The following is an 18,880-nucleotide window of genomic DNA, read 5'->3' on the forward strand; positions in this document are numbered from 1 at the left end:
ATAGCTGTCATTTCTTGAATCGTATTTGCTTCCACCCGCCCCTCCACTTTATTTCCAAGGTGTTTCCTCTGACTACCATAAACTCCCTAATCTTGCAGTGCTGTTTATGATCTAGATGTAACTAATTCTTGTAGTATTTCTGCAAAATGAAGCCAAGGAAGAGCTTGAGGGAGTTGAGCTGATTTGCCTAAGGCCGTGTTGTGACTCAGAGCCAGGAACAGAAACTGGGAGATTCTCTCCCATTCCTGCCCTGTCAGTTTATACTTGTTTTGTGCATAAGGATTCATGTTGGGGTATGGGGCCCCAGGAGAATGAAGTCTGGTAATAACTGTTCATTTGTGTTACTAAGGCTCCTTGAAAACAGTTATGAGATTTCATAATTTTAGGAAATAACTGTTTATTCTAAAATGGCAGACAGATTACAGCATTAGATTTGCAATGAGTTATGTTACTGTTAGGCCTACATGACATTGTTTTACAGGGGCAGAGCTGTGAAATCTTTTGGCTGTTGGCAAAGCATACTAATTTTTCTTTAAGTCTATCTGAACATTGCTGTAACTGGTATCTTTACACAGCAAAAGTAAAGAACAGTTTTCCTGAACGTTTAAACTGTGCTAAACTGGTTGGCAGCTAGAAATAATTGTTCCAATAACTTCTATGCAACTATGTCGGTGTACCCCATCCTACATCAGATTGCATAAAGGATGCTCCATGGGTACACTCGTGAGTTTCAGAAGGGGTTTGAGGATCCATGACAAACACAGGGCCACCAAGTGATGAGGTGTGCCAAAGAGCAGGGTATTGTGGGCAGTGCAGGCAAGGAGGAGTATCCAATGCATTTGATTTATCCCAAAGCTGAGTGCTGATTTGTAAGGGAGGGTCCTCTACATCACATTTCATATTATGAGAGGTGTGTGCACAGTTGTTGCTCTTTAAGAAGGTGGGGAGGGCTAAGGTGCTGTGACTTAATATTACTTTTCATGAACACCAGGCTAGCATAAAAGTTTAGAAGGAAATATTTTAAAGATTATGAGTACTTCTAAAAATGATTTCTCTTAATTTATTTAGTTCTAGAGTCACCAAAGCACTTAGACCTGTGCTTAACTTTTTGAAACCGAGTAGTCCGATTGGAAATTAGTGGACTGCTTGCATACTTACAGTTAATCATGCTCTTCAGTACTTTAATCTGGCACTTTGGGGAAAAGGAACAGAGACTGTTCATAAAAACTCTGTAAGTGAATATACTTCTAACCTAGTCTGATTCCAATCTACTGTTGGAGCTGTAGACCTGGGTTACGTCTATACTGCAGCCGTTGAAGTGGGATGTATTGGTCCATGTGAGTACCACGCTGCTGTAGTTGGAGTGCTATCAGAAATGAGCTTGTTTAAAATAAGTCTGGATATCTCAGCATTACAAAGCAGTCATTAATGTGGCTGCAATGCAGGCGTGCCTTTAGGTTTATGAATGCTTTGTGAGGGTGGAGGACAGCAGAAGTCAGAGTCTCCAGCCAACTACAAGTCTGCTTTGTCATATATCTCATTGTTGTTGCTTAGTTTCTATGTTTTTGAAATAGTGTCTGGGCTATCACGTTGTTATCTGTGTTAATACTTTGTGGCTTGATTCTGAAATATCTAGCAGCTAAAACTCCAGATCTATCCATAATTTCCACTGTAACATTTAATCATTTGAGCAGTCAGCAGGGATGGAAGATTTTAAGCTTGGGAAGACTTTCATGTCAGGAATATAATCTAATTGTTTTGAAAAAGAAGATACACATTGAAGAATTTGAGACCATAGATAAGCCTTGGACAAAAAAAAAAAAAAAAAAAAAAGTATTATTTGTATTTAGAAAGGCATAATGCACACTGTTTGTAGGAAAAAAGGAAAACTGATGTGTGAGAATCTCACTGGCAGTCTTCATTAGAGCAGAGAGAATTTCTCCTCTGGATTAAAATGAAAAATCATGTTAGATATATAGAGAACGTAGCTATCAAGGCCGACTGAAATCGGGGTCCAGTTCCTCAGCTTTACTGAGGTTTTGATAAATGATCCCATTCTTTTTGTGTTTTGAGTTCAAGATAAGATAGAATTTATTCTAGTTTTGGAAAATCCAAATCAAAATTTGTTTAATTCTCTAAGTTGAGCAGGTGATAGGACTTCAGATAATTAGGGCCTTTTTCAACTTTATTTTCATACCTATTAGGTATATTTTCCACCTTTAGTGATTGCTGTGTTCAGCTAATCTGTAAATTTAACCAAAGCAACAATTTCACAATGTAGTTTTCTTTCTGATTGTGTGCTGTGTAATCAATATAGTGATATAATGTGAGTGTAATTTCCTCTCTTATTTTATCTCCACTGCACAGTATTATAAATAAACAGCTAAAAAAGAAAAAAGAAAGAAAAGCACCAAACAAATCTGTTGCATCTTCTTTTAAGATTGTACCACTGTAGACACTTGTTCTAGTAAAGTAGAATTGGACCCACTTGATTGCATTTAAATTTTTCATGCTTCAGCAGTTTGTCTGGGAGCACAGTAAAGAAAACCCCCCGAGCGAGGATAGTTTAGAATAATAGAACTTGATTTTGTGTATTATAGCGGCACCATTTGCGCTGCTGTAGTTAGGATTGTGTCAGCACTTCCATTATAAACCCCTGTGTGCAAGGGTTATAACTAGGGAGATATTTTTTATCAGAAACTTTGCTAAAAATCATTCAAGTGAATTTAATTGATAATAGGAGAAAAAAAAATAATTCATCATGGAAATTAGTAAATTTCTGATATCTTTTACAAGCCTTATTTATTAAAATGCATTTTGAATATTTTAAATGCAAAATTGGAAGCTATTATGGCTTAAAATTCGACTGCTATTCATAACTATATTTTAACATGAAAACATTTTAACACAACAACCTGTTCTGTGGTTTAATGTTATCATGAACATAAACTACTGAAATGGGCCAGATTCTTCTCCCTTTGAATTTGGTAAGGCCTTGGAGTTATTGGACGATATCTACCGTTGGACCTGATGGAGTTCTGTGAACTGAATTTCTCCCATTTAAGTAAAAACAAAAGGAAATGAGTGGAAACCTGCATGAAGTAACTGACTGGGTGACACCCAGCTGCGGAGTTTATATTTACTCTGTTTTACTGATTATAAACCCAGGCTTAATCAATATTTGGTGCATAACCTGGCACCCTCTGAAGACACGTATACATAAGGTGTATTGATTGAGTTAATGATCATGCTGGGAAAAGTAGGTAGAGGGCTTCATCTAGCAGGGTCCTACATCTCTGTCCCTTTTACCCTGATGTTTAAAATCTAGCAACCAAAAACCTCAATGGTGCTGTTAAGTGCTGACCTCTGACCATAATTAATGTACTAAATCTCACCATTTTAACAAAGATTTGGGGGAAAATATAAGCTAAACACACCTCTAAAAATTGTCACGAGGAGAACAAGTGCCTGGGAGGCCTGCCTGAGCTCGTCTTTCTTTTCAGACTCCAGGACTATAGGTAACTGAGTAAAGTGCAGTATGAAAACGTGTCCGACCATAATGCAGCAGTGGAGAAAAGGGGTAGGTGGAGCTGGAAAGCATTTGATCCCTGCTCTTGGTCTGTTCTCTTAGTCGAGTAGAGAAAAAAGTTGCTGGGCATGGCTTGAGATTGTTAGTGAATGTGACTTCATCAATATAATTTTATTTTTAAGGTTAACAGAATCCCATTTTCTCTATGTAATCAACTTAAACAACAGAACCTGAATAGAGATTTTTAGTTTATTGTGTTTAAAACATCATGAATAAGAGGAAAGTATATTAGTGCATATGGCAAAGAAAAAGTCTTTCCTCCATCGTGCATTACCAGTAGATAGCTTTGCTGAATGGTCACTTGAGGAAATACCAAAAGCCTGTTTATGAAATAGAGGTGAAGCCTTTCTAGACTGATTATATTCAGCATGTAATTTCTAAACTTCAGTCTGAATTTTGATTTTCAATTAACATTCCCAATTTGAAGATAATTTTCTATTTAATGTAATTGCAGGAAATAATTTATTGGCTGATTAAGACTGAGGGCCCAGCCTTCCTTAAGAAAACAGTCCCTAACAAACCAGCCTTTAAAGCCAACTCGTAGCTTTGGACAGATTCAGCCTATTTTTGCAGCTGCAGAGTTGTGTTTAATTAGGATTGTGCACTATTATTCATTGGTGCAGTTTGTAGTTGAAATTATTCTTAAGAGACATTTTCATTTCTAGTTTTGTGTCATGATTAATTTATGGTGAAGAAACAGCCACAGCTCTTGCTTTTCACAGAAGCTCGTTCAGTTTGAAACAGGAATAAGATCTGTTGAGAAGGTGAAAGAAAGGAAAATCCTTTATTGTGACTTTCGGTTTTCATGTCTGGTTTTCAAATTGCATAGAGCGTTGACTTTAGATTTTCATGTGAGTGATTACATTAAGATGACTATTTTAATGAGAAAAGGGAAAGTAAACCTTTTATTTTATCTTGGATCATAGTGACTATGAACCAGAACCTTTTGAAGTACGTACAATAAAGCCGGTTGCTGAACTCTTGGCATGTTCTCTGTAGCATCAACACAAATTCTTTGGCATTGTAAGAATGTAGTACACGGTTTAAATTCCTCAGTTTTGCTTATTGGCAACATTAATATTAGACTCCCACTTACACTTAGGCTTCCCTAAAGAAAACGCAAACCTTTTTTTCCCCACCAGTATCGAGTTTAAGAGGAAGGATTATCTCTATTTACAGAATAGTTATTCTAAATAGGTATCAGTGTTTTAATATGTTTCAGAGCACTTCAAAGCTTGTAATACTTTCATATAGAACTGTACATAATTAGATTAGTTGATCCTATATTAATTTTTTTTTTTCACTGTAGGATACTAAATCTGAACTCCCTCATTAATTGTGAGAAATTTAGCATTAGCTGTTAAATCTTATGTGAAACACAGGCTGCTACATAAAAACTACTGTTTAAATTGGAATTAACTTAATTATTTTTCTTTGCACTTGATATTTCCTTCACTGTAATATTCATGAAAGCATGTGACAGATTTGTAAATTTAACTGTTAGTCTCAGATTTCCAGACCCTTTAATCAGTATTTATTTGTCTGTAGAAACAGTACTAGCAAGTTAATGATTTGCTAATTTGAAAAATGCTCATGTGGTTTCCTATGTTAACTGATTTGTGCATTTTTAAAGAAATGGTATGAAATCAATTATTGTTAAAAAGCAATTAAGGTGAAGATCTTATTCCTTAGTTTCTCAGCAATTTCAGTGTCAAGGATATTCTAAAGTTACTAAAACCTGGGAAAATAGCTAATATATTTTAGCTGTTCTTTCGGGTTTATTAATGATTGTTTGAACAGTTGCAGTTAATCTTATTAGAAATTTTAAACAAAGTGTTTTCAGATTTTGAGTTGAAGTCACTTTTATTTTAATCTAAGTGCAAAAACTGTGGTGAAAGCTGTGTTTGCATATGAGATGGTAGTAAGAGGACATTATTAGGAAAAGACGTTTAACATAAATCAATACATTTATTCATTACACTTTTAAGTCATTTAAAGTAATTTGTTGAGCTATATCCTGTATTCAATGTCTAATATGAAATGAAACATAATTATTTCAGGTTTTTAGTTCAGACTGTAAAAGATTACTCGGATACTATCCATCCATTCAATAAGCTGTTCAGTTTTCGAACACTTTTCAGATGAACATTTCAAAACAGTTTCCAAAAGGTAAAGCTGGGTAAAATTTTAAACAGTTTAGGAGCAGATACAGCATTAAACAAACAGCAAAAGGACTTATTTAGCAGAATTTGAAATGGATTTAAAAATTCTCCTCTGTGTAGAAAACATCTTCTGCTTGCAAGGAATGAGGTTAGGAAAGCATGATGGACTCTTATTTAAACGTTTGCTTATAACCTTCAGATTGCTCATGGGAGTAAGAGTTTAAAGACTTGAACTTTTATGCAAAATCAACATGAAAATACCAGTAAAAATCATTATTTTTTATGACTGGAGAAAATGATATTATTTGATACGTCTAAATGAATAGAATGGCATCATATAACTTAACCCTGGCCTTGACTTGGCATCAATGAATACTTTATCTCAGTGTTTTGGCTCCAGATTCCCCAAACCTCTACTTTTTAGAGTACTTTTGTTGACTGCATATGATTAATTTTTAACTGTTGTAGGCAAGTCTAGTATGTTGAGAGGACTGTGCTGAGCTTGATTTTTTTTTTTTTTCATTTAACACCAACATTTTCTTTTTGTTGTCTTTTCTTGTTTTGTAGAAGAATGTCTTCCAAGCAGGCTACCTCTCCATTTGCATGTGCAGCTGATGGAGAGGAAACAATGACCCAGGACTTAGCAACCCGAGACAAGGAAGAGGGCAACAGTGATCAGCATGCGACCTCTCATCTGCCTCTACATAATATAATGCACAACAAACCTCACTCTGAGGAGCTACCAACTCTGGTCACGACCATCCAACAAGATCCTGAGTGGGATGGAGTCATCTCAGCCCAACACAGAATGGTGAGTTTCACAGTTCTGGCAGTGGCTTTCTAAATTAGTATTGTAAAGGACTGTTCACTTCCATTTTGAAAGACATGTTCAGTACAATCCTTCATGGGTGTAAAGCTTTTTAAATGTTAAAGTGTAGGTGTTAGTAATAGATCAACATCAATGTGGTCTAATTGTAAATTACAATTGTATAATCTTCCTAAGTATACAGGTCTATAGAATGAGGTCATTTGATGAGTTCACCTTCAGAAAGGAAATGCATCTATTTATCATGTTTTCATTCATACCTTGATTTATGTCATAACCTCTCTAGCTCATATATTCAAGCATTATTTTCTGACAGGAGGATGTAGCTCACAACTGTTTGTCATCTGCAAAGTGTTGTGCTGAAGTAAGAAACTTTAATGTATTTTTTTACTTATCTAGTAGAAATAAACCCCACCAAATCTAGAACATTATAGCTTTACACTACAGCAACGAAGCTGGCATTTTAGGTGATACAAATATCTTGCTGTATTTGTAGGAAATTACAACTTTTTGTGGAGGGAAAGGATGTTTATGAGTAACTATATCATGCTCTTCTGCTCGAGATCACCAGTTTGTATATAGGTGATGTTAATAATGATCAGAATTGTTATCTGTATGCTCTTCAGTAGTCAAGGTAAAACAGTTTTGCCTTTATAATTCTGCCTCTGCATCCGCAAAACTCTGCAATAAATGGGCAGACTGAATGAAGACTGAATGGGCATAGCATCTCAGTCAATTTATTTTCCTTGCATGTGTTCCTCAGGAACGGAATTAAGGTACGTGGAGCAGCCAGGTGTTCTGCAAATTTAGAACATCATAATTTCAGACTTTCCATAAAGTGACTTTCACAGACATCATATTCACGAAGTTAGTTTAGAAGAATACTCTGCCTTTTCATAAAATTTCTTCTTTATTTTTATTAGATGTCTATGACTGGATTTTTTTCAGCTAGTCTTTATTTTTTTTCAGTACAAATCAGCAGCTTTCAATAAGGCTAAAAAACAATTGCAGACTTTTTTTGACAGCACTACCAATAATGAACTTATTCCAAATTTGACTAGAAATAATAATTCTAATCAACATAGATACTGAACTCTTCATGAGTATTGTAATGCCTGGAATAATTAAATAATAGCACTACAATAATATCTATTTTGTATATATAATGATTTTTTTTTCTTTCTAAAATTGAATTGATTCAAAAGATCAAACCAAACCAGAGAAGTGCTACCTAACCTGTTCTGCACAGTGCAGAACTTTCTGACAGGCCTAAAATATTCCTAAGTATTTGGGTGACTGTCATGAAGAAGGCAAAATTTCAATTGTAAAAATGACTATAAAAAAAATGATTATAGGTTAATAATTTGGCAAGGTAGGTTGTAAGTTGTATATATGGCTTCTATGCGGAATTCTCAGATGGAAACTAATTTTGAATGGAAAGTCACTCTTTTGCCCAAGTCATGCAATAAGCAGATCAGAATAATTTTAACTTCTGTGTTAACACAAGGACAAGCTGCATGCAGACTGGAAAGGATTGATCATGTTTGTTGTTGGAAAAAATAAATCTGTGAGTTCATCAGCTACTTTTCTGCTCATTCAGAGAGGCATGTGCATGCTGGGAATTTCAGTCTCAGGACACCAATAACATTGCTAAAATGACTCTGTGTCCCAGAGAGAAAAGAACTCCTAGCCTTCTAGGAGTCCTTAAAAGCATTTGGTTTTGGTTCAGGCTGTTCCTTGGACTTGAAGTAATGCTTCAGCCAAAATGATAGAACCTCTTGCAGTATGATTAGTTGCTCTCATTTGTATTGCTCTGAAGTGGTTTTACACTTACAGCAACAGGGAGCAGTCTCTATTTTCTTTCTTGGTGCTGCAGTATCATGTCAACGCTTGCTGTACCTCTGGACAGGCATGAATCAATACCCAGCTTATCATGTTTCAGAACAGGTGCATAAACTTTGCTTGAGTGACTTAGCACTCTGTTTTTTCTCTCTTCTCTTTTCAGTAAATATTCCATCATATATGTAGATGAATGTCCTGAGAATCATTAGGAGTTTCCACAATTCCCTTAGGTTAAATCTGGTAGTGGATGTATGTCGTCCTTATTTAGGTAGCTCTCAGCTAAGCCAAACAGATTTTTTTTGCCCAGCTCAAAGCTGGGTATGATTTACAAGGCTTGGCTAGAAGTGAAAACTGAAGTTCTAAGGCATGCTGTTTGGTTGCACTTGAGAGATCTAAATTGCACAGAGCAAGGTCCCAGTGTATTTACAGTTTAGGTGAGTTAGTTAGACGACTAGTTAGATTACAACAGTGAAGTGGGGAAACTTTTTTTTTTTTCCTCCTTGAGGGACTGTCATTTAGGGTAACGATTATTGTTGATTATTTTTTTCTCCCTTATTTATGTCCTTCATGAGCAAACCTTTAAGCCTCAATTAATTGCATGAAGTTTCTCTGAAACACCTCAGTCTCCAAGCAGGCATTAATATTACTAAGAAAGGATTCAGAGGCCCCTGCAATTTTTCCAATGAAAGCAATTTTGTACTCCTTTAAGGGAGGATAGGAGTTTCTTTCCAGAAAGACAAATTCCAGAAGGTGGGTTGGGCAATTTTGAGATAGGTGCTCTGGTAGGGACCGCTTTTCTACTTAATAAAACCAAATTCCCAGAAAGTAAGTCCTTTCTGACCTTTCCCAGCCGGATCCTTTCAAAGCAGATTTGAAGAAGCACCTGCTCATACCATTTACACTGAAAGTGAAGACAGTAGTGCTGTCATTAAAATGCATCAATAATGTGTGTTGTCTGGTTATAAGATAGTAAATTCAAAGAATGCTGTGTCGACATATGGGGAAGAAAAAATTTCTCTTTTATGTAGTACCTAATTAAGGGCACAATCCTGCATCCTTTGTGCCCTTAAAACTACTAAGGAATTCACTGGAATTTGTGACAGCACACAGTATGCATCATAACATGCTACAAGGGCCGTACAGATCTTAGGTGGAAAAAAGATTCTGTAGCAGAGCAATTTGACTGAAAAAAAACCTGAGGTTTTTCCCCAGCATTTATGATATGCTGCACTTTCTGTAATATAAGGTACCTTTAAACTACAATGTGTATTATCATAAAAAAACACACTGGCTAGAAATGTTTTCAAACTTTCACTCCCTTTTGATATCAGGCATTGCTTTCCACTGAGTCCTTTGTGTATTCTGAATGTCTGGAAGCCAAAATATTTTGTTTTAACTCCCACTCTATAGTATTTCCCAGCTGTGTACTTATATGGTGTAATAAAAGGATTTAACAAATGGGAAATAGCAGCTGCATTTGGAAATTCCCTTTGTGCTCCCTTTTCATTTGACAGATTCAGCAATGTGTAACAACTGTAACGTCAGACCTGTAATGACTTACACTGCAAGTATCGGATCGCCAGCAAATTTGATGTTACAGTGAAGAGAAAATAAAACTGACGAAAGATTTCTGTAATTTCATATTGCTGAGCTGAAAAGTTTATATGTATATTTCTAACTGTAACTTAATATGTAAATACCTGGACATATGGGTATTTATTGCTGCCTGTAGTTCTCCTAGAAAATAAAATCTATTTTAGGCTAAGGGCATATCAGTTTGCTGCAGTAAACTGTAGGGAAGAGGGCAAAGTGATACTAAGATGGTGAGGAAACTATCTTGCTTTCTCCCATGGACAGTGAGTAGCAGGTGAGAAATGCAGTCAGATTTTTAGATAGCATCCAAAACCTGGCTCTCCTGGGGCAACAGGCTGAGAGAGGATGGGGCGGGAAAGCCAACAATACTTACTTTAGCTAAATTTAATAGTAACTGAATTGTCGTATCCCAATAATAGGTTTACTAGTGAATATGTAGAGAAATGGAGAATCATAACTGTGCTTTGTTCACTGGGGAACCAAGAATGGTCCCCATCTTCATACAGAGCGCTGCACAGCTTGTGAGGTAAATTATGAAGGTTTTTTATTTTTGCTCTGAAGTATCAGGAGAAAGCAATGCCAACAACAAGCTACAAAATTAGGTGGACAATGGGCCTGATCCTCTTTGAGGAATGGGATGTTGTATTCCCATGGCTGCAAAGGCTAGACCTGGGCCTTTTGAACAATGAATTAACCTAATGAAATCTGGAATCTTTCTCCAAATCGCGGGATTTCACCCCCCAGCCCCTAAGAGTAAAAAGAAGAGAGAAGCACGTTCTGTTCCCATCCCCAGTCCCAGTGTAACAATCTGGTAACAGACAGGGTTTGTGAGGAACCTGCAGGCACTGTGCTGATCCCCGTACGTGATGATGCGTCACTGGGATGGTCGCTGTACTCTGTAGGAAAACCTACTGATGTTCCTCCCCTGCCCACCACCAGAAGGGCTATAGACAGCATGTGCATGCACAGAATGAGGGCAGCCACAGCTTTCTGCTCTGCTGTTACTTGGAGTGATGCAGTGAGAGACTGTTAAGGCAGCAAGTCAACTCTAAAGGATGGGTTTTATTTCCCTGTGACAAACACGTATACATAAACAAATACCAGTTAATTATGTCCAAATATGTTATGTTTCCCTATGCATTTTGTAACATCATTCAGAGACCCTGTGGATTTAGAAATGAAATGTATCTCATTGGATTTTATCTGAAATGGCACCATCAACATCTATTTCATAATTACGTCAAGTCTGTCTTTTGTTGACCTCTTGCCAAAAGAGTGAAAAGCTTGCTACCTTTCCACTGTGTCTGCAGGTACATCTCAGCAGTGCTGATGGCAGATTTCTAAATGCAGCAGGAAAAGTTGAGATCTCTTAATGCCGCATGTATTTGTTCCTTTTAAAATAATTTTAAATCACCACATATCAAATTTAACTTTATATAGCTTTCACAAAAGTACTAGCATCAGAATGGCAGAAATAGATGATATCCTGAAGGTCTTAGTGTTTCAGTGCTTGCTTTGTCTGCATAAAACAAGCACAATCCTGTCTCTCCCCCTGCTCCTTATTAACTTCTCTTGTTGAAAGTCCTTCCCTTTAAGGAAAATAAACTCAGGTTTTTAGGAAAGATCATTGAAAAACGTTTACACGTGCTAAACACTGTGGATTTGTTGTTGTATAAATTCATGGCTTCAAATTATCAAAAGTTATAGATACAATTGCATGTTTTGAAATTTTATTTTTAGTTAATTTATGGGCTGGATAGGAGCATATAAAATACATCAAATATGAATGCCCTAAACTCTGGCAATTCTGTATCTGCTAAATTGCTCGTGCAGCTGTTATTTACATGTACAGATCTGAGTTTTGTGATGATTGAAAGCAATTCTATTGTGCTTGTACTATTATTTCTGCATGCCAGGTAGTGCATCAGAATTTTTATCGAACTGAAGAGATAAATAGCTTCATATTTAATTACATGGCTACAAAGTTTTGTCTGAAACCAGAGGATGTGAGAAAGCAGATGGTATGATATTTTATTTTTGCATGAAATAGACTTCTATGAGAAATATATTGCAGAAAAGATAGTTTGGGTTTTTTTTCAAGCACATTGTTTTGATTCAAAGAGTATTCAGGTATGTGCTTAACTTGACTTTATGAGGACTACCAACAACTATCATGTTAAGCACATGTCTAAACCTCTGAACGATCAAGGACTTAGTTTTACTAACTTTAGCATAAAAAGATGTTTACATTTCATATAAAAAATAATAAAGCAATTCCCTAGAAGTGTACAGGATAATGTGCTTAATGAGGGTGGTGAAATATAAAATTTACTTTATTTGAAGAAGAATCAAATAATTGTTCTTTTTGGCATGCCTGTTATACTTGTATTATTTTCTTTTTGACATTATACAATTTTTTTTTCCAAATGCATGGTTTATTTTAAACCTTTCCCTATATTCTAGGGTGAACTGTGTTTAACTAGAATTAATCACCACTTGAATTCTTTGCAAAAGACTTGTAGTTTATGTTCATCTAAACCTGTAGTAATTTTATTCCTTTCTCTTATTTTAACATTTCCTATTTTTTTAAAGCAATTTCTGAAAAGTTTTTAATTCACTTCTGTATATTGACATGAATTTTTTCAAAAGTAGAAGCATTAACATGCTCTAAATTGTTAAATTTTTTTTCCTTGGGCAAGAAGGAATCAGGTATGCATGCTGATTAACACACTCCAGTCATTAACATGTGATTATGTGGGCTGCATATTGAGCACCTGCCAAAAGATAAAATCCAGCACTTTACTACATCTGTGCAAGGACTTTTTGCATTTCTTTTGTACTTTGACAGCTCAAGAAAAAACAGACTTTGGTATCTGTGTTCAGCATAATAAAACTGTGTACACAGAATGTCTTCGTGGAGGAAGGAAAGATACTACCTATATTTATTTTAATCTTTGAGGCCATGAAAAATCCAGTGACTGAGACTTACACAGCACCAACTGTAATATGAATCTCCTAATGTACTGTATCACTGACATTCATATACAGTTTACAACATTCCTGCATGTTTATAGGGATTATCTGTTCTGGGATTCAGCCAATGTTATTGTAATTCACAACAGTTTTATGTGATACCTTTATGTCTCATAAATGTCTTGTTTTTATTTCAATCTTCCAAATGTTTCATCAGTGTTTACCTTAAAGAAATACAAGTACTCTATGCAGCAGGCTGGCTTCCTGTGTGCATTCCTCTGCAAATGCTAAAAGGGAAACATAAAGCATGTAATACATGTCATGTAACCATATACAGAGAAGGATTTCCATGTGCATTTAATATTGCTAAAAACATAAATACAAATTTTATTTTGATATTTACATTAGATCTAGTTATAAGTTGGACAACTAAGACAACCTAATAGGAGGAAGTCGGATATATACAAAGTGGTCTGGAATATCCAAGCCCCACAATCCTTGTTTTATTTGGCAGCTTCTAACAAGCATGCATCACAAAATATGTGTCTTTATTTACCCAAAAGGTAAACAGTGGTAATCAGCTGGGACTGATCACAATGCATCTTCAGTTTCAGTTTAGATGAAATTATAAGTCTAAATACTCATTCTGTAAGTGGTTGTCCATTACTTTTTTTTCTTTTAAGAGCATTTAACCAAAGTCCAGGGCATAAAGTCTCAATATTGTTGTGATTTATTACCAAATCTAAACACAGGGAGTTAGGACATATGGTATTTGGATAATTAAGGAAATCCTTAACATCTAACTCTTACAAAAGCACACATAAGTTTATGCATATCATTTCAGAGTGAGTTGATTGCCATATAGAAATGATTGATCATTGTATTTAAGAATTTTGAGGTGATTTTCTATTCTGGTATGAAGCAAAATGCCTATCAACATTTTTCACAGATTTGCTAATTTGTGAAGGGAAGGGTTTAAATCACATAGTTGGAAAATGGTAAACTTCTGAAATCTCTACCCAGAATTGGTGTACCTGGATTCATTTGGTTTGCTCCAACAGCTGAGTATGAAGGGATTGCTGCAATTAAGTGGTCACATTTTACATCAAACAAAAAGCCCCTACCTGTTCCTTCAAAACAGATATCTAGTCTTGCAGTGACCTATTCATAAGGCCATATTCACATCATGGATGGCTGATTCTTATGTCATCTCATTTTTAAAACCTTAATCCAAAATAAAGTTATTTTCCTCTTTTTTTTTTCTTTTTTTCTTGTTAATGTAGCATATTATTTATTTACTTAGAGGTAGTGCTTACTGTTGTATTATTTCTTCTTGAGGTTTTCAGATATGTATAAAAGACAAAATAGAAGCCTTTTGCAGGTTGTATTCAACCTATACTTTGGCAGTGAAATCAGTGTAAGTTTTATCAGAGTAAATGCTGAGTTAAAGACTTGAGGTTTTATTCCATTACTTGCCATTTGCCCTCCCACTAGCATAATTTGCTGAGACTTTACAAATTATGTTCTCTCAATAGCTCATAGCAGTCATTCTCAAGCCTTGGATTTAAATAAATCTCAATAAAACTTTTTTTGTTTTAATCAGATGAGAATTGGAAATTGTTACTTAGATTTTTAATTTCTCTTAATTCTATTTAATTAAATTCCTCAAAATGGGAAACCTTGTTTAATGTAGTGATTGGAAATGATTTTGTAAACATTTGCTTTCATTATATGTTAACTCCAGACTAGTTCCAAGTGCCAGCATGCCTCTAGTACTTGGAATCAAAACCACTCTGGATATCCAACTTTCCTGGGGTGTTTACATGTGTCCCATTCAATGCAGAGACAGATAAATATCCCTTTATAACAGAAAAGCCTCATCCACATGGAAATAAGCAATTCAGCTAACACATTTTGTTAGTAATATTTGATTTCTACTGCTTCGTGGCCTTTCATCCTGTGATTTCTGTTGAACTCTTACAGAAACAGTTTTCTCTCTGGCTATTGAGTAGGATTGCAGTCGTCAACTTTCAATCAAAGTTGATGGTAGTTATTCTTAAATTGCTAACTAACACCATGACCTCGATTTTGTACAGCCCACAGCTTCAGTTCCTGAGTTTTCTTCTTTTCTCACCTTCAGAGAGCTTCTCTCTTTGAGACAGAATCTATCCCCCCTACAGGAAACAGAAATGCCACCATAAAGGAATTGCGATGTCTATTAAAATCTGCCGCCTCATGCACTCCCCCCTTCTAAGGCTCCCAACCAGAGAATCCATTCGCCAGACTATTGGTCTATCCTTAACCCTTACGAGGATCCTGGAGAGAGGTCTGTCCCAAGCCAGATCTCCGCTCATGATTGTGGAGTCCCCAAACTGAGATGTTGCTTCTCAGCCCCCATATTTTGTACTTGGCTATTCAGAGGAAGGAGCAAGAATATTGAAAATTGTTTTTAGACTACAATCTTTCCTGAATAGAATTGTCATTTTATGTAAGTTTGCTCTGTTTTCAAAGTGAAAGGGCTTCATAAAAGTTGAGACAAGTTGGTTCATGATTCAGTTTGCAGATATTGCTATAAACATTAGCTTCCCGATATGAAAAATACCAGGTCAACTTTCAGTACCCTTAGTTACATCACTTAGAGCAGTACTCCCTTATTTATCCTGTTCAAAAACAGTGGGACCACTGATGGAAAAATGAACTACTTAAACTGTTAGAACCTAAATATACAAGAAAATACATTTTTTACACTAACAAGAAACTTATGATTATTTGTTCAAATCCTTTAAAACAGAAACTTCTAAGAAAGTAGAAAGATTTTCCTTTCTTTGTACAGAAGCTAAGCGGCTCTCTTTTTGAAGAATTTTATCAATGTAACTTGTGAAATTTAGTGAATGTACATGCTAAAAATAATTTTCTTGGAGTAAAACGCATGCTGAATTATCTGGACGTGTTATCTTAATAGTTAAGATAAACTTAGTTAAGTTAAAACTATCTTAAAACAGTTTTAAAGGAATTGCTATGTGAAGAAAATACCACGTATGTAGTCACAAAGAGTCCCCCTCTTTATTTATACCAAGCGTTGTTTGTAATTATTCAGAATTGTTTCTGCCTTTAGCAAAACTATACTTGAGCCTTTCACAGCAGCTCTAAAAGGAACGGCCAACAGGCCACTCATTGTTTACACCCCGCAGCCTGGGAAGCTGAGCAGACTAAGGACACTGTTGTTGGACCACATACATTTAAAGCAAACTTGAGATTTGTTAAAGGCCAAGGGGAGACCTAGGAAAGCTTTTACAATATTCCACTGGAAATCTTAAGGTTGTTTTCCCATTGACAGATGAGTAGGGGGCTAGGTAGAGGTTTTAGGGGTAAGTAAAAGCATGATTTCATGCATAGGCTACCTAGCCCTGAGTGAGCCATGCATAGTATTTTTGTATTCATGCCTTGCTAATTTCTGGTTTTCTGTCTTTTATGCATTTATTTATTTTTCTCTGTTTTGTCTACTTTGAAACCTAATCCTTAAAATCCAATGACTACATATAGGTACTTAATCTGTTATAATAGGGACATTTTGTGAAAATACAAAGCACAGTGGGTTGAATGATCTGTAATAAAATTTTGCCTGGCTAATGGACTGGCAAGGAAATGTGTACAGGAAAAATGCCCTATATTTACCTTGATATTAAAACCCGGCATTTCAAGAATAGACTCCTTTTTGTCCCTGCTGAATAGAAGCAGCTAGAATAGTGGTCCAGACTGAGTTTCTGTCTTCAGCTGCCGGGCAGTAAGATTTTCTGGTTTAGTTATCTCTGCAAATAATTATCTCTTTGACTTAAAATATTTTTATATCTGACACAGTAAGTCAAATAAGAAAGCTTAAGATGCAAATTCATCATACGTGTTGTTCCTTAAGCAGTCAGATTTATGTCTAATTTTGTGTAATAAGCTGCCTTCAAATTTTATTGTTTGACAATTATTAAGGTCTAGTCTAGAAATGCCACCATTGTGGTGGGCAAAACCCCCTGTGCAATACCCTTGTATATTCTGGTATGGGCATAAATGGTTCTTCTACAATTAGCCAGTACTAGCGTGTGAGAGGGAAGATAGTTTTATAAGTCTAGCAAGGGTATGGTGAGATCCCGAGCAACCTGCACCAGGTGTCGTTTTGGATCAAACGAGAAGAAACCCACTTTGCCATGTTATCTGTAGTAAGTGATGCTTTTACTGAGCACTTTCTGTTAGGACTGAATTCAAAATTTTACAAACATAGCTGCTTCTTATATTTCTTCTTTTCTAAGCACTCCATTCTTATTGAATAAAATACGCTTCAGATGGACATAATATTTTGATACTGACACTTTATTAATATGTTGATATTGTTCTATTTCTTGGCTGGAAATTGAATTAATCTTAATATAGTCAAAATTAAAAATCTGTAGGTTTTCCTGTGACGAAATTTAGCCATTGTTGGGTGAAGAAGCTTACTCTATGTTAAATCTTTTGTCTGTAGACTAAATGTTTGATATTTATCTTATTACAAAATATTTTCCTTTTTCCCCCCTCCTTACATGGAAATAATTGAAATCAGTAAGGATTGCACACCTTGAAATATGCACCTTTCAAGAGGACTGTCATGTGTTGAATATATTATTTCTAATTTAGACTTAAAATGCCACTTTATAGAAATACATGAATTTTAAATCTGAGATTTCAGGGATGAGTCAGTTGTCCAGTGTGTTATGTAACTACTGGATGGATTTGGGCACTAGGTTATGTCCAGGTACATTAAGTGGGCATTCATATCAGTCATATTCTCTTGACCATTTTCTTATTAAGTATTTTCAGTTACGCTAAGAAAAGTTGACATGTATGGAGAATTTTCATCAATGCTGGTGGATTGCTCAGCTGGATTTTGCAAAATGAAAACATTTGAGCTGATCTTGGCTAGGTAATTTACTTGTCTTACCTCTTCTTCCATGCTTCTGGAAAAAATATGAAAAATACTTTTAATAGCATCCTTTCTTGTTCTATGATGAGAAGCATGGTGGTCTTCCATTCTGGATTCCAGATTTTCTAGTGAGAGTACTTACATTAAAGCAAGAGGACCAACAAATAATTTGTGGAGATGATATGCCACTTCTCCCAGGCAACATCCACAATCCACTAATCTCTTTTCAGACGATAGCTGGGCCATAATGATGTATTTCCAGTTACATTAGGAGGGTACCTGCATGCTACTTGTGAGTGTCAATGCAAATTAATTTTTGATAGCCAGACCTGCCTCTGATATATGTGATAGTTGCACTTTTGGTCATGCAGTGGGTGAGGTGCTGGGACATAGACGTGACATGCATTGGTCTGCAAAAGATTATAAACTCCACCAAGCAAATTAAAATCCTTCATAAATTTGCTGCAACCTTTATTTGATTTTCAACAAACTGAAGACTGCAGTAACAACTTCCCTTCAAATACAGTTGAGTCACCTTTCTAAGCAGAAATACTTCCCTTGCCCCATTGTTTCTTGATCCATCCAGTTTTGCCATGAATGTGAAGTCAATATAACCTGCTCTATGGTTGGAATAAACAAGAAAGATGTCAACAGTAGATACAAAGGAGTAAAAAATATATATTCTGATTGTGTAGCTATAAAATTCCTTCTGAAGGCTTTTCAGTGTTTCATTTTAGCTACATTTTATTTGTAGGTTATTCACAAATTTATCTAGAATCATAGAATGCATGGGAATTGGTCTTGTTTCTTGTAGATAATTGTATATGCAGCTGATTTAGATTTTTCTAGCTGGTCTATTATTAGATAAGGTATTTACACTGGACTAGTCTACAGTTTTTCCATTTGCCCACTTAATCCCTTGAATGCCTTTCAGTTTGTGCAGTTCT

The 18,880-nt window shown here is 35.7% G+C and overlaps 1 protein-coding gene across 2 annotated transcripts in view; it reads left to right on the plus strand.

The window, feature by feature from the left end:
* Positions 1–6,308: 6,308 nt before the first annotated feature.
* The window catches only part of SOX6 (SRY-box transcription factor 6), a 220,119-nt gene continuing 207,547 nt past the window's right edge, over positions 6,309–18,880 (plus strand). For both annotated transcript variants that reach the window (XM_029085874.1, XM_010171617.1), the window contains exon 1: positions 6,309–6,562. In XM_029085874.1, coding sequence (XP_028941707.1) covers positions 6,323–6,562 — 240 coding nt within the window. In that variant the 5' untranslated portion in view covers positions 6,309–6,322. The remainder of the gene's footprint in view (positions 6,563–18,880) is intronic.

This window comes from Antrostomus carolinensis, unplaced genomic scaffold (genome assembly GCF_000700745.2).
Source record: "Antrostomus carolinensis isolate BGI_N321 unplaced genomic scaffold, ASM70074v2 scaffold5577, whole genome shotgun sequence".
Taxonomy (NCBI): domain Eukaryota; kingdom Metazoa; phylum Chordata; class Aves; order Caprimulgiformes; family Caprimulgidae; genus Antrostomus; species Antrostomus carolinensis.